The 16567-nt window shown below is 39.6% G+C and overlaps 1 protein-coding gene across 7 annotated transcripts in view; it reads right to left on the bottom strand.

Moving 5' to 3' along the window:
• MICAL2 (microtubule associated monooxygenase, calponin and LIM domain containing 2) overlaps positions 1–16567 on the bottom strand; it is an 84369-nt gene that overhangs the window by 28435 nt on the left and 39367 nt on the right. For all 7 annotated transcript variants that reach the window (XM_032187897.1, XM_032187896.1, XM_032187900.1 and 4 more), the window contains exons 4-7: positions 4310–4517; positions 3527–3643; positions 2201–2302; positions 398–553 (exon numbers count right to left, since the gene is read on the bottom strand). In XM_032187897.1, the coding sequence (XP_032043788.1) occupies positions 398–553; positions 2201–2302; positions 3527–3643; positions 4310–4517 (583 nt within the window). The remainder of the gene's footprint in view (positions 1–397; positions 554–2200; positions 2303–3526; positions 3644–4309; positions 4518–16567) is intronic.

Raw genomic sequence — 16567 nt, 5'->3', positions numbered from 1 at the left:
TCCCAGAAGGGCAAAGCCCTTTTCACAGGATTTAAGCTGTTCAGCATGTAAACAGATACAAACAAAACAAACTATGTCTTAAGGGAAAACTGTGGTCACTGAAAACACTCTTATAAAGTTGGACATAGCTGACATTTTTACAGTTGAGAAGAATTTAAACATTATAACAAGCTATGATGTGGCAATACCCAAGCTAAAAAAAATGCTACTGTACCATAAATTGACACCTCCCTTAGCAGCATTCTGACACCATTAGCATTTTATCACTTGCTTTTAAATAAAATATATCCAAATTAATGTTAATAGGAATGGGAGGGTGGCCCTGCAGATAAAGACTTCCTCTACTGTCTCTTGTATTTATTTGTCAAAAAAAAAAAAAAAAAGAGGATCCACCCACCCGTTTCCTCTTTAAGGTCCTGAAAGAACTTCTGATTGAAGATGAAAGCAACACCACTAATTTCTTCTACCTTGGCTTCTGCAGTTGTATTTCTGTTTATAAAATTGGCAGTGATAGCTATAGCCAGCTTTCCACGAAACTCCTTTCTCCTAAAACCTGGTAAGAAAAGAAAATAATTAAAAACACTGGAAACTTCACATCAGACTTTGAGGCAGTGTCAGTTGAAGGCAACTCAGTCTACTCCAACACTTGAACAGCATACAGTCAGCACATTTTGTTTTATTTCCAAATTCCCTTGAATGCAGAGTCTTTTCTCCCCAATCCCAGCTGCAAAAGTAGAGCTGTACCATATTGAAGATAGTCTCATTTAAAAAACAAACAAACGAAAAAAAACAACCACTAAGGTTGGGAGGGGAACTATGGGAAGAAGTTGAACATGAGAAGTTAAGTACAAATGATGACTAAAAAAAACCAAACTAGAAATAGTGAAGTAAATTTAATAAGGGGAACATATTTACATGCTAAATAACAAGTAGATTTTTGTTAGATGGGTGGTAAACAGTTTATGAAAAAACATGCAAGAAAACAGTAGTTAAAAGCAGCAGAGAAAAATCGGAAAAAACAGAAACCTCTGTAACAGTGCTTAGCTGCAACATGCTACTAATTAATGTGGCTTTTCAAAGACTGAGGGTTGAAAATTATTCAGTGCCTTAACTTTTATTTCTTATGCAAGCAGTTCAATGTGAAATTACGTGCATTCTCACTCCATCCTAGTTAGCTTCCCTTCCCAAAAATGCCTGGTAAGCAGTAATCTTGCAATTTCACATTCAGTTTTTCCCTCTGTGTATTCTCCTTATCCTTAAGTAAATTGTGAAGTAGATCAGGTCTTTAGAGTATTTTTAGCCAATTGCAAATGGCTTTTCAGAGAATATGTACATTGTCTAATATGAAATCAATTACCTATAAAAATTTCTTTGTGCTTTTTTGGTAGGTTTTTATTATTTCATTCGGATAAATTTAACATGAAAATACTGGCTTCTGTATGTAAAAAATCTTTAGTGCACCAAATAGGATACTGTGTTTGGCAGACATAAGAATAAACAGACAAACTATGAAACTAACAAAAAAGGGAAATGGTGTATTTAGTGACCTGAAACTAACATGGATATAATTAAAGCTACAAGGAAGGTATATAATTAGATAAACAGGTTTGTTCATGTGATACAAGAGCAGTTTAACCAGTATCTCACTAACAAAGACAGCTTAGGCGGTCCAAATTCTCAGCAATGTCTCAAGCTTATGGGGGACATGTGTTCATTTTGTTTTGTTTTTTCCCGCTTACAGTAATTTATTATCTTTGCAAATTGTTTCCAAAGTAGCTGTTTCTGAGATTAAATCATCTTTACACAAGACTAATACCTCTGATGCCTTCATTAAATACCCAGTTGTCACCTTTTGGTCTTTAGATCAAACATGTAGTGGAAATTTATGGCACAATAGTAAAGATAATGCATTTTGTCAGCCCCCTTCAAGTTAAATCATCATGTAATTACTTAACATCGAAGCAAGCCCAATGGTATCATGATATATTTTCAAGGCAATGCAGATACAGACAGTTCTGAGGATCAGTAATGATATTTAGGTGATTATTCTGAAGAGAAGGTAGCACATTAAAAACTAGTTTTCATAGATATTGGTGTATTGAAAGGCAGCCTGTTACTTTTCATTCTCCTCTGACTTTCAGGTCTTCCAATGTACCCTACAAGAAAAAATTAGTATGGCTAAAAGCACACATTCACATACCCTCTAATGTGTTCCTGCGGCCATCTGCACCAATAACAACATCAAATTCATACTCTGACAAAGGGTGATCCACAGGGAGAAATTCAGCCCTCCAACCTATCTCTAAAAACACAAAGAATAATATTTATTCATTCTTCGGGAATACAGTAGAGAAGTGTTTTCAGAGTTTGAAGAATAGGCATCGGGATAAATGGTCCATTTCTATTCAAACGGACTTGTATTCTGCCTCAGATCAGTGCAGAGAAGTTCTGCTGCACTCAAAGCTATGTTCATGCTGTATTAAGCAAGGTGTAGAGCTTAGGGATATGGTTCAGTGGGGACTGTTAGCGTTAGGTCAGAGGTTGGACTCGATGATCTTGAGGTCTCTTCCAACCTAGAAAATTCTGTGATTCTGTGTCAAGCTCATAAGCTGACAACAAAAAAAAAGAAGCCCTTATTTGGATCACCTAATGCACTAAACTTCCTTTAAGACTGACATTACAAGACTATACATAAAATACTTCTCACAGAATGACCCCCACAATGACCCTATTAGGACTGTAAACACGTATAAACAACAGGAAGAACTGGGCTTTAAAAGAAGAAAAAGAGCATCCTATTCTTAATACTTTTAATTCTGTCTTCTAAACGCAAATTAACAAAAACATACCAATGCAGCTAAATTTAATCTTTGCATTAACACAAAACATTGTCTGAAAATGTTTGTATTGCCCTATTTTTTAAAAAAAGCTATATAATATGCTTTAACTCCTTATAACATTGTTTGTTCTACCATTGCTACATGAACATTTACAGAGAAATAGCAGAGTATTTTAATGAATTAATTAAAAAATAAATCTGTTGCTACTACTCCCTAAGTTCTAATTGAGAGAGATTTTTCTTTATTTCATAAAAAAATCTGCATAAGATGGCTCATATGACTGTGCTCCAGTGGGACTAGATTGAATGTGAAAGCAAAATGAGGCCCTGAAAGCTTAATCCATTTTCAACAATTATATTATCAATCAAGAATAGTTTTTGCAAGAAGATACCAGAAAACCACACCAGACTCCCTACAAAGCCTCAAACACTTGCCACCTCAAACACTTGCCAGAAGGCATAATGCAAAACCTCAACTTTTCAAGCTGGATCGTTTTTTAAGAATTATCAGAGCACGGTCACAATGATACTTATCACGCCTACAATTGCACGTAGCAAACTTTGCTAAATAAGAAGGGCAAAAGACTCCCATTTCTTTAAGCAGAATTCAACTATCTTGAGTGACTTCACATGAGACCTGACATAAAAAGAAGTTACTGTGTACAGAATCACATTATTAATCAATACTTTGATTTTCTTGATCTTCAGGAGGTTCCAGGACTTTCACAAATTCTAGATTCACGTGAATTTCAACTCCTAAAATAAGTGCAACTTTGAAGAGGATAAGTTGAAGTTGTCGAATACCTGCAGACAGTGAGAAGCAAAGACGTATTTAATATATAAGCAAGCACAGCTCATCAAGTTGATACTCATTAAGAAAAGTATATAGCATTATTATTTTCTATATTGTGATGAATTCAAGTATAGCGATTGCCACAAGATGTTCTCTTCTGTCTCAGTTTCCTCTTCCAACACAGTCTTATAGGTAATAAAACACTTCTGTGATTTTCATAAGCTTTTTTTGTTTAGAGCTTGCCTTCTTAATGATACTTAGAGGATCTGCATACCCAATACATTGGCCATTTTAAGACTGAAAATTTTTACAGCACATAAAAATATTTCCCTGTAAAATATCACACTTCTTTCCTCATTAGATTAAGGGGTGCATCTATCTTTAACATACTAGAATGAATATCAAGATTCTTCATACAGTGATAAAAAAAAACCTATTGCTTAGCAATTCCAGTCTAACAAGCTGCTCCGTAAGATTGTCATTTGTCCTACTGCCATTTTGCTTGAGACTTTTTTACTTTAACGAGTAAAAAAAGTCTCCTTTTTTTTTCCTCCTCTTTTTTCAATGTGCATACATGTTTAAGGCAGATGAGCTTTCTGCCAAGTCATGAAAGTTTCCATTAATCTGATCTCTGTGCTCATCTTATCTGAATGGGGTCCATACTCTCAAATACTTACTGATGTGATCAATAGATCCTGCACAGAATTTCCCATAAAATTTCTTTGCTCCCAGTCCCCGGAGGTCATGGATTGTAAATGGCCAGAGATGCAACACATTGTTTCTTGAAAAAGTGTCCCGCTTCTCCACGACGACAACTTTGGCTCCAAGGAAGGCAAGTTCTATGGCAGTCCGCAAGCCACATGGGCCACCTCCAATAATTAAACACTACCAAAGAAAAGAGGGAGTTTTACACAAAGTTTAGTACTGATTTCCAAATAACTTCTCACTTACTTTATTCGTATGACTTGGTATTCAATCAGACTCATGCTACCAAGAGTGTCTTCAAGTCAACTATTTAAATCAATAAACATCCAAATTTGTTCAATAAAAAGATGTAACAAACAACACTACAGAAAGCCAAACATCTTTTAGAATCTGCTTGTACATTTCTAACTCAGTTTTAGCATTTCAGAAGTGCTTGCAGTAAACAGGATTACATCTACATATAAGGGAACGGAAATAAGTGATCTTGGTGCAGGCTTTATTTATTTGTTTTAAAGAGGGAATTGGTGCACAGTTGCTAGAGTTGCTAGATAAGCCAGCAGTTTTATGGCATTGGTTACTCTCTCCTTAGAGCGAGGGAGCATCCTGAATTTAAGAGCCTAGTTCAGCCACTGCTGTAAGGCACGGCATGTCAAGAGAAGTCAGTAGACTTCACCAGAAGCGAAGAACTCAGCATGCCATTTCACACAGTGGCTCTTTACCTTCAGGAAGATCATGTTTGTTTTATAAGCTTAAATCTACGTTTGGGCATCCTCAGAAGAACAACTTAAACTACTACAGAGAATTCTCACTTAAGTTTTAGCTGAGAACTGTGACTTTTCATTGATTAATAAGCAAATGATTTCCAGAAAGCAACTAATTTAAATTGAAACATATATAATGTTTACATTTTCCTGACTGATCACTAAAAATTTAGTAGAAATAGTCTTAAAAGATGGACAACACCCGCTCCCTCTCCCCATTCCCCATAAAGCACACAGGCTACACAAAACCTACACCCATTCCAGTAACAGGCTTGGGCCAGGGAGAGACGAGGTAGGCACAAGCTGAGGGGTGAGCTCTGGCTACGAGGTTAAGCCATGCTGCATTACAAATCTGAGGCCGTTATCTCAGAGCCCAGACATGCTTCTGCACACCCCGCACACAAAGCCAGACAACAATTACAGTTTCCAAGCAAGCACTGACTGTATCTGGAGGCTCGTTAGATACAAGTCTGGTTCCCACTGCATTTCTTTCATAAAATGGGATCATTTATTTATATTGGTTTGTTCATTTGTTTTCAAGTTTAATACCTTAAAAATTATCTGGTACTGACTTTTGTCCAACCAAATTGTAAAAGCCTTGAATTAAAAATGTTTTTTTAATTCAATAATGTAAAGAACTCAAGAACTTTCAAGTTCCTGATGAAAGAAAAGCTTCTGCAAGGTGCTTTTGTTGTGCTTTAAGCAAGTGTTTCATTAACTAGTTATGAAATAAGTCAAAGCCAGGTTGTCACATTAGCTATGTCCTTGGCTTTCTTCCTCTTAAACGAGCATATTTGATTCATAATTCCAGAAGACTTCTCACTGCATGCTAAGTAGTAAGGAAACATCAACAGATACAATTATATACAGGAAGAAAATAGAGTGCAGATGTTACCCTGACTGAAGAAGAGGATTGCTGGTGGAGCCTGGGTAAGCTCCTTCTAAACATACTTACCATGATTAACATGGGAACTTCGAGTTCTGACAAGTGACTGCCTTCACAGCTACACAAATTTCCAGCAATGTTTAGCAAGCACTTGGAAACATTTTAAAAATAAAAATCATACATGGTTTGATAAGGGCTTTTTTTTTTTTTTTTTTTTTTTTTTTTACTTTTTTACTTTTTTTTTTTGCCAACAAAGTGTATTACATATAAATAAATGCAACTTTTTTTCTTTAAAGCAATCTTTTGAGATTTAGTCATAGTGGATCTTGCCAAGTAATAAAACCCACACAGGAAGTATTGCTCGGTCCTCCTGGTAATCTACATCATGGTATGTTAAAATTTAAGGAGGATTCTGCCCTCTCCCCTCATCCTATCATCATTGACAAAATACCATCCTAATTGCCTAGAAACACTGTGAAAAATGGTTGTATATTTGCTGCCACATCTATGGTTACCTACCATAAACATCTTTATCTATATCTCAGAAGCATTTGTTCTTTATTAAGGATGCTTCCTGCTGATGTAGAGCTTATATTTGGCACTTTGTGATTTTTCTTGAAGCTTTTGGGGTCAAAGCCAGAAGAAAACTGTTGCAAAGGTAATGCCTACTGTGCTCGTGCACCTACCTTTATTGCAAAGGGGCCATACCACCAGCCAGTCCCTGCCCTTCCTCCCCAGCTCTCCATTTGCAAATGAAGTCACAGGACTGAGAAACCATCTTGTAATCAGCCTAGAATGAGCCTTGAATAGCTTTGTATTTTCAGCTCCTGTTTCCCCAGCCTCCAGTTCATCAGGGGCTGCTTTTGAAATTAAATTCTTGCAATTTAACACAGAGCAATCTCCTTCCTGACAAGTGACATCACATAAGCAAGTCTGGAATGATCAATCCTGACATCTAACAAACACAATGAAACAAATGCCAAGTTTCTTGACATTCCTATCACCATTTGCAGGTCAGTTGTCTTTTAATGGTGCCAGATCACCTCCTAAAAAGGTAAAGGTTAACTTGACCTTTCAAACTGTCTTCTGCAAATTAATCACAGTAACAGTGGATGATGGGAACTGATGAGGAGCTTTTGTATATTTCATGTTCATACTAGAAACAAAGAGAGAAAGACTTGTATAGATTACAGGGCATCTTTTCCCAGAATGAGATGACAACCAGACTTCTGTGACCTGCCTGAAAAAATCAGTATCACGTTGGATGTTAAATACTGCTATGCTACTGAGAGTACGTCATGTAGTACAAGGTAACAGTAGTGGCAGAAGACCGATATACTATGAAGTTTCAGGGAGAAAACTGTTGATTTTCTGCTTGCAAATGTATGGAAATACTCCCTATCAAATGAGAAGCTTCATTAAATTTAATATCTTCCCCAAGAACAGGGCTTACATTAGAAGACAAGAGCAGGTAAAGGTGCAGAAAGAATAAATGAGAAGGGAGAAAACAATATGGTTACCCATTGTGCAACAGATTAAAGAACTGATTTAAAAATGCCTAGTTTCCTCCTTTATCCTGTATGAAAATAATGTATCCTCTGCACGTATTTCTCTCAAAGATCTGATAAATGCTTAAAATATTGAACACAGCCTCTTGAAGAGGAAATGCATGCACTGAGAAAGGGAGCCAGCTGCAACAAGGACCCCAGCTTTGCCACAGCCCAACACCGTGCCCAGGGGTTCCCAGCCCAAGGAAGGAAAGGTAGGCACCACACACACCCTGCGCACGCTGTGGCAATGGCTCCCCCTGTTCAGTCACCCCAGCATCTTGCCCGCAGCAGGAGTGGGTAGAGTTACGTGTATTGGATTCCCTGCACCAGCTGGCTAGCCCAGACACACAGTAGCTGTCTGCATGGAACAGACTACCCATAAGCACTAACTCCGGAAGTCAACCACCAACACGATTGCTTTTCATGACAATTTGATGCGAGCTAAACTCACCTACAGTTCTTACAGATATCCTGGGTATTAATTATACAGATTACTGATATGACAAATGCAACAATTCATAACATAATCATAAAATGTTCGTTATCAAAACAGCATGCCCATTTACTTATGAGTTAAATTTCTACTAGAGCATTTTTAGAGTACTGGTTACAAAATTTCCTCTGAAGAGCTCTAATACAAATTTACAGACCAGTAACAGCTGCTTGGTGACAAACTTCGGCCTATTTCAGTTTAAAATTATAAATTTTAAGTAAGCCATGGAGATTCTTGTATTTAATAATAAAACACTAGTAAGCACATGTTTATTTTATAAAACTTGACTACGTAAGTTGCTGAGTTTCTATAGTACTGTTAAAAAGTACTGCAGTTTTCTGTAAAGCATAAAGCATGGATTGTTTTCCAGGCTCCGTTAAAAGATATCAGAAAGTTTCCCATATAATAGAAACACATACAGGATGTATAATCAAGTCTGATTCTCCTCAAAGAAGGTCAGTCTGACAATTAGGGATGCTGCTTGCTCTGTGTGTTTTAGGATGACGGTACCTGGAAAGTCTCCAACAGATGTTTCAACACTGTATAAGAACACACAGTGCTAAGCCTAATGACAGCATGAGTTACCTCTTCAAAGGCAGAATGACTTGTGTGCCAGGCACAGGTTTTCAGTTGTCAGTATGATCTCCCATATATTACGTACAAAATAATGACTTAGGAAATGGGAGGGGAAGAAGGGGAAAGAGGAAGGATGAGGAGTAGGGGCCTTTTGCAGCCCCTCCCATCCCCCACTACTAAATCCTCAGCCTGAGAATCCAGGCACCTATATCCCATTCTGGAAAAACCATATGCAGCTCAACAGCTGAGAATTTGCAGAATGCCTCCCTCCATCAGTTTTTGTGCTGTTGTGGTTTAACCCGGCCGGCAGCTAAACACCACACAGCCATTCGCTCACCCTCCCCCCTCCCTCTTTGGGATGGGGGAGAGAAACAGGAAAGTGAAGCCTGGGAGTTGAGATAAAGACAGTTTGTTAAGACAGAAAAATAATAATAACAACAATAATGATGATAATAGTACTACTACTAATAACGTGTATGAAACAAGTGATGCACAATGCAATTGCTCGCCACCCACTGACTGATGCCCAGCCTAACCCTAAGCAGCTGGCCAGCCCCACCCCAGCCAGCCACCCCTATATATTGTTCAGCATGACCCCAGATAGGATGGAATACCCCTTTGGCCAGTTTGGGTCAGCTCTCCTGGGTCTGTTCCCTCCCAGCTCCTGCTGCACCACCAGCCTGCCTGCTGGCAGGACAGAGCGAGAAGCTGAGACGTCCTTGGCTTGGTGTAAGCACTGCTCTGCAACAATTAAAACATCAGCATGTTATCAGCACTCTTCTCATCCTAATCCAAAACATAGCACCCTACCAGCTACTAGGAGGAAAATTAGCTCTGTCCTAACTGAAACCAGGACACACGCAGTAAAGCGAGCTTAAAGAAACAATGTAGATTTTGAGAGAAAGGAGGGAGAGAGCAAGAATAGTAATGTTATGTTCAAAAACAAAAACTACACCAACACTATCTATCCAGTCACAAAAATCTCCCCCACATCAATCTATGAAGTTCAATCAAGGAATCTACCAGTTGGTAGCAGTATGTGGATGGGGGAACACAACCAAACAGCATCTCTTTACACAGTTAAGAACAGACAGAACCCATTGTAGCTCAATACATTACATTCATATTGTCCAATTCCAAATCCCTCATTCCTCTCCTGCCTGAGGTACCCGAACATTAAATCAGTTCTGGAAAATAAACCAGTGTTTCATTATAACCCCTCTCCCACCCTTCCTAAATGTATTCCTGAGAAGAAGATGGAAGTTATAGTCACCCCAGGAACTCAGGATTTTCTCATTTCTACCTTTCAGCTGGTCAGAGGTGAAAAATAGGAGATTAAATTGGGCATGAGTTCAACTGCAGCTTGATAGACACAGAGAGTCCTTTTGTTCCAAGGTACAACAGTCAGAAGCACCACTTCCACTCTTCAGTAGAAGTGTACACATATGCTAGTGAGAAACTAGTGAAAATCTTCCACCTAACTTATTTAACTTCTTATAACTTATCTGTAATATTTACCCAAATCACCATTTGGAAAGCAAAACCTGTAGGGAAAGACCTTGCTGCTAGAAATGGGCACCAAGGGGGACCTTTCCCCACACACGTTGAAGCCGCTGGCTGGTGCCACAGGTGCCCCCAGCATCCATGGCCCCCACGCAGTTAATGGAGGCTCTACCCGCACCCCAGTGGGGTCTCAGGTGCATTCATTGCTGCCGAGAGCAGGTCTGGGACCTCACATGGCCTTGGCCTTCACGCAACATCAACGGTGCCAGGGATGCATCGAGGATTACTTTGACTGACTCCCCAGGATTACATGCTACATGGATTTGAACAAGTGTTTATTCATGATAGAGCTAAATGGGATGTAACACGAGATAGACATGAAATTTAATGAAACAACACATTTTCTGGATCAGCAATGACTGTTTCCCTGGAAAGGCTCCAAAGAAAAACAGCTGCATAAGCATCTAAGGCAGTCGGCTACCAGAAGCTGCAGCAGGAAGCTCTCTCCACCACAACACTTTTCACTTCGCCCCCTTCACTAGATAGAAAAATGCTTCAGGCAAAAATAGGCCTGCTCAGTAGGACATTCCTGACTTACAGTTCATCTCACATTTGTAGTCTCAGATTTTATCACATAAATTTGTTGACAGACACTGGATACAAAAGTGCAGTCAAACATACCCTGAATCTACTGAATAGTCAATAGAGTTCTTAAAATTTGAGACATTATAATTCAAGTCACTTAAAATTTTATATGCTACTTCAGACAATGTTAAGAGTCGAGGACTAAAGCTTTATGAAAAACAAACAGGTTAAGCTCACTTAGGTATGATGCATATATGCATGATGTGTTTTTTCAGTCTAAACCATTGAGCCTAGTCTCAACTGCAGCCCTGGCCAACCAAAGCATTTCAAAATATGGTTGCTTCCCTAAATCCAACAACCCTATTCAATTCCTCACTGTTTCTCTAGACAAAGACCCCCACACAAAATGCTTGCCATCTCCCCTTCTACATGCCAGCCCAGACACCGGCACCAACAAAGGCCACGCTGCTGTAGAGGCTCAGGTACCAGGTGCATTACAGCAATGCAAGTGTGGAGCTCTCAGCATTCCCATGCCCTGCATTGCATGAGATGCTTGCACTTGTTGCCTGTTGCTCAACTTGTGGAACACTGCCATACCTATACAACTGGTTTTACTAAAAGGTAACAGAACATGACCCTATCAATAACAGCAATGGTAACTGTAGATAAAGATGACTGATTTGGAATGCGTAGATTGGACTAGATATATAGCCTATAGTCCTATGTATATATATATAGGGAGAGAGAGCGTGCTATATATATAGAAGATGACAGTGCAAGGATAATTATTTTCTTTGTTTTTGGTGTTTGTTTTTTTTTGAGAAACAGACAGATATCAAACCCCAAAATTCTGTGATTTACAGATCTATACTACACGCAAACATTAAAGGAAAAAAAAAAAAATCACTCTTCCATCAAAGCAAATGGGGGGAAGAAGTGTAGGAGCTAATTCAACCTGCCCTACAAAAATTAACGTTAACCTTACTAATGTTATAAGGAACTTATAAAACGTAGCATGATAAAGGAAAATATGCTTTTAAAGACTTTTTCATTTTACAAAAATAATATTTAGTTACATGTACTTTAATGACAGGTCCTAATTCTCCAAAGGGTTATGTGAACGCTATATTTAAATGCACTACGGATATTTCCAAAATCTACCTTAAAATACTGTTGAGACTAGCTGGATCTTGCGGAATAGACATTTCTAGACACCACAGAAATACCACTGTTGGGCAAGTTCAAAGGCAGCTGGGAACAGCAACCAACCCCAGCAACAAAACCCCTGCCTGGCCCAGGAAGCCCAACATGACTATCCATTTCTGCTTTTGATCCCCCCAGTATTTTATTCTCTTTAACCTTAGCTGAGCACTCCATAAATACACAGTTTTGTCTACTCCTGCCAAAAGCACTTGTATCAGTCAGTAACTGGCAAAAATGGAGATGCTGCTATCTTTTTCCTTAAAAGACTGCAATGTGGATTGGAAGCTACCTGATCAAGGCTGATTTGGGGCAGAGCTCTTTCCCTCAGCACTGCGCCCTGCAGTTGCTGCACTTGCAGTTGGACACAGTGCAGCCCAGGGGATCAGAAGAACTATCTTGATTGCTCAACTTTTTTCTTTGTACAAAATGCCAGACATGAAACATTAGAACATTTATTGCATTCATTTGGCTCATCTTTACTAGGATTTTTGAAAGATAAGCTTCTGCATGGAAAAAAAAACACATGCCTTCATTTTTCCTGGACAAATTCTGACATGCTTGTCCATCCACCCTGTCTCTAGGATGTATGTACTAATATTAGATTTGTGCATAAAAACCTTTTCATAGTTTGAAATTAAAACAATGGCATGAAAAACATCTGAAACTTATAGCCTGCTATGCAACGCACTACTGAGAGTCTACATGTATTCAGTTTACTGGAATTTCAAAAGTTGCTTCACTGATGCATCGAAGCTGACAGGACTTTGTTTTATGGAGCTATTCTGAAGAGCTCTCTCAGAAGGCCTTGTTTGTATTTAAGTATGTTGACTTTATCTCAGAGATTTTATATCAATTTACAAAAAATAAATTAAAAAACAAATGCAGCTGTTGACATGACACAAAAAAGTATCTCTAGAAACTTTCACTTCCCCACCAAGACACTTGGAGTTTCAGAAGAAAACCTGCATAGCATCTGACAAGAAACCTTATACTGTTTTTAATAAAAGGATTGCATACCAGAAGTCAGGCAAGTGTTTTAATATGAAAATCTCCTCAGAATTTTGCATAAAATAAACCCCTAACATCCTTCGGAATTAAGAGTGTATTTGCTGTTTTCTCACCTGTATTTCTCTGTAATCAAAACAGGGGAAAAAAAAGGGAAAAAAAATAAAAGGAGGAAGAGGTTGCTTTCCTTTCTTTTCTGGCAACTTTGGCTATTTGCTTAAGCAATTAAAATGAAAACAAGATAAACCTTGCAGAAAGAACGTTGCCTGACTATCCTGGACGCGAATACAGTTCACAGCATTTACATGCCTTGCCATTTTTGTAGGCTTACGCCTGTAACATTGAGATAATACTTTAAGGCTATCTTTAAAAATGTCAGAAAAAAAAATATGAATCCAGAAACAGAGAACTGGAGAACACAGATAAGAAGTGGAGGCACTAACAGCCGCACTCCTGTGCACAGCAAAGACTTCAGCAGAGACCAATGCTTCGAGTCCTGCGAGCCTTGTGGACACAGACACTAGTGAGATTGATAGCAAAAGAATAAAATGAATCCTTTACATGGTTTCAGAGTTGGGGCTTAATGACCAGCCACTAGATGACTTGTCTACAGACCCAGAGGAATGAACTTCTCATGCTTGATGGCATCCAAAGCATACACACAAGTTGGTCAGCAACCATGTAGCTTTACTGCAGGATGTGCAATACACTTAACAGACAAGCACACAGACAAGCACTACAGTCTCATTTGTCTACAGAGCTGAAATATATATATATATATATAGGTTCAGTGCAATTTTATTTTATTTTATTTTTAACTAAACAACTGCAACAATCTATGAAATCAGCTAAGCTTCAGCTTCAAAAATGGCTTCTTGATGCAAGTGGTAAGCCAAGTTATTTCACAGAATATTTTAAAATATGTTCTAAAATGCATTTTTATATTAGGCAAGTTATTAACCAAAACCCAATTAAGACCTGGCTTTCAGAAGCCAGGACTGGGTAAATAAGCTCACAAATGAACCATTAGGTCTGGGTCAGAATCCACATTTGCATTTATTTACTTATTTTTAAAGGTCTGAATCATTTCATTCCATCATTTCTAAATTTTGTAAGCAGAATGACTGTACAGCACTGTACGGCAGCTCCAGGCAAGCACAAAATGTAAAGCTCTAAAAGTAGCCAGCAATTCTGGGTTCCTAGAGCCTATTTTCTTTCAAGTCATCATCATGCAGTCTTCAAAGACCTTCATTTTCCAGTGCTAGCACTCACAGCCACTTAATTAGTAAAGCTAAATGCTGCTTTAACCAGTCACTTGCACATGTCAATTTATCATAGGTAGACAATGCTTTTATTTTTTACGTTTTTATTTACAATTCGCAAACACTAGGAATTTATCAACCACCAGCAATGCTTAGCACTATCTTATCTGATGGTGTCGACAAGGCAGATGAACTGGAACAGTTTGCGGAATTAGAAAATCCATCCTTAGCATAACAACTTTTAGGAGAGTTTCCAATAGCACAGAACATTGACAGCACTTACACAGAAGCTACTAACCACCCTGGTGGCAGGATATACAACACTAAAATTAGGTTTTGCCACCCCTGGTTCTTATTTCCAGAACGTCTTCAGCTGAAACCAAAGGCCCATAACAGGGCTTATTAGTGAAGGAAGGAGCCCTGAAATATAAAATATTAAAAAGGTGAAAAAATATGAACAGGTATAGGCCTTGAAGCAAGGGGCAGAGTTGAAGATACAACAATTGGCAGCAAAAGTCTGTTTTACACCAGCAGCCAGTACAACAGAAGGGGGATCAACACGCAGAGCAGACTGGTGTTTGCTTACATGGCTACTTATTAATAACTGTTTTCATACCTGAGCCTGGATGATATGCAGACAGCAGCACCTTTCTGACCAGCACCAGCTTCGCTTGTTCCGCCGCTCCCTGGTGCTGCCCAGCCACGGCCTGCCTGCACCAGCCACCACGACCCTGCCATCACAGCAGCCCACACTTGTTGGGAAAGGCTTCCCGCCACCCGCAGCTATTTCCCATACCACTGGGAACAGAAAAAACAAAAATGACCTGCAAGAAACGCCTTTGCCTTCTACCCAGCACTTGCTGATCAGCATCACTTGTTATGAATTGTTTGGGTGTGGAGCCCTGGGCAAAAAGTTCAGTGCCATCCCCTGGCATGTTTTCTAATCTCAGCTCAGTTTCCTGCGGGGCTTTGTTTTATCTGCACTGTAAATCCTGCAGGGGCGGCAGGGAGCACAGGCAGGAAGGACAGTGGGCACTGCCCACAGAGGGGAGCATTTGCTGTTGCATAGGTCCTTTTAGAGCTGCTCTTGTAACCCATTCAGAGAGGCAGTTGAAGTCAGCAACGTGACACTAATTCTAAGTGTGGCATAACCATGTTCCCTTCTAAATTTGGATCTTAGTCAAATGAACAAATCCAGAGAGTAATGCAAGATGAGCCAGGCAGTATCTCTTGGTCGGTTTCTTTGGCAGAAACAGGCATAACCCTGGGAAATACAAACTGTTCTCCAGTACTGAAATAGGAGCAGCAAACATCCAGGGCAAAAAGCAAGTTTTGCAAAACCAATCTGAATTGATCTAGAAGCATTAACTGTACTACTAGAGAAGGTGAGTCACATAACACTTCAGTTGTGCCCTAAGTAACTGTAGCAGCATGCTTCAGGTCTTCTTTAACACAGGTAAGTGAAGGTAGCTAAGCTCCCCAGGCCACGTCCTCTAAGCCCGAACTGTTACTGCTCTAGTTTATCTGCCTCTTACCTACAACACATACTCCAAATTGGGCAAAATATTTTAGCTGGGGGTTGACCTGCACCACTTAGAGGGGAAGGAAACCAGCCTAGCTCCTGACATACCACTGGCACCCAAGGTCAGCTCTCAGTGTGTTGGCACTACCCAACGGACCAACCTCAGTGTGGTACTGTAAGCAGCAGGTCCTTTTCTGCCCCATACACCCACCTTTAGCTGGCTGTTCCGTTCCTTTCCTAGTAGGGTCACAGTTCTACAATGGCTTTTAGAAATTGTATCCACCTGATCACAGATAATTTCAACTTTCCAAACTCTTAAAATTTTGATCCTGACTTTCAAAGCACCTACAGCTCATTCCATCTTGGCCACATCAGCACCCCCTCAATTCAGCACTGAAATTTTTATTAAGTAAGACTAATACTAATCAAAAATAGGAATCACTGAAATGACCCTTAATGCATTTCCCCAGTCTGACAGCAAACTCTTGCTAGCATCGGTGTAAAACTGGTTCTCTAAACAGACATGGGAACCTCAGAAAGGACCTGAGCCGCAGGAGACAGGAAATTGCTTTATTGTCTGAGCTCTGGGTTTTAGCAGCCAAGTGTTTAATCACTTCTTGGTAGCAAAAGTTATGCATTTCCTCACTTATCAGTACACAAACATTGCCAGAGCAGAGCTGGAAGCGTCGCTAACAACAAACCCGTAACAACCAAATCTGGCACCTGGGGCCCTCTCCAGAGCCAGGAGCTTCTGGGACCTGACCCAGCACGGAGGGGCTTGGGGGGCTGTGTGGGAGTACCCCTCGCCCAGCACACAGCCCTACCTGGTGGGCGCACATGGTACGGCTGTTTCACACATGCAGATCCAAAAGCACTACAAAGCC

Source organism: Aythya fuligula, chromosome 5 (genome assembly GCF_009819795.1).
Source record: "Aythya fuligula isolate bAytFul2 chromosome 5, bAytFul2.pri, whole genome shotgun sequence".
Classification (NCBI taxonomy): domain Eukaryota; kingdom Metazoa; phylum Chordata; class Aves; order Anseriformes; family Anatidae; genus Aythya; species Aythya fuligula.
The sequence above is the reverse complement of the archived record's forward strand: the minus strand, read 5'-3'. Positions and strand labels throughout refer to the sequence as shown.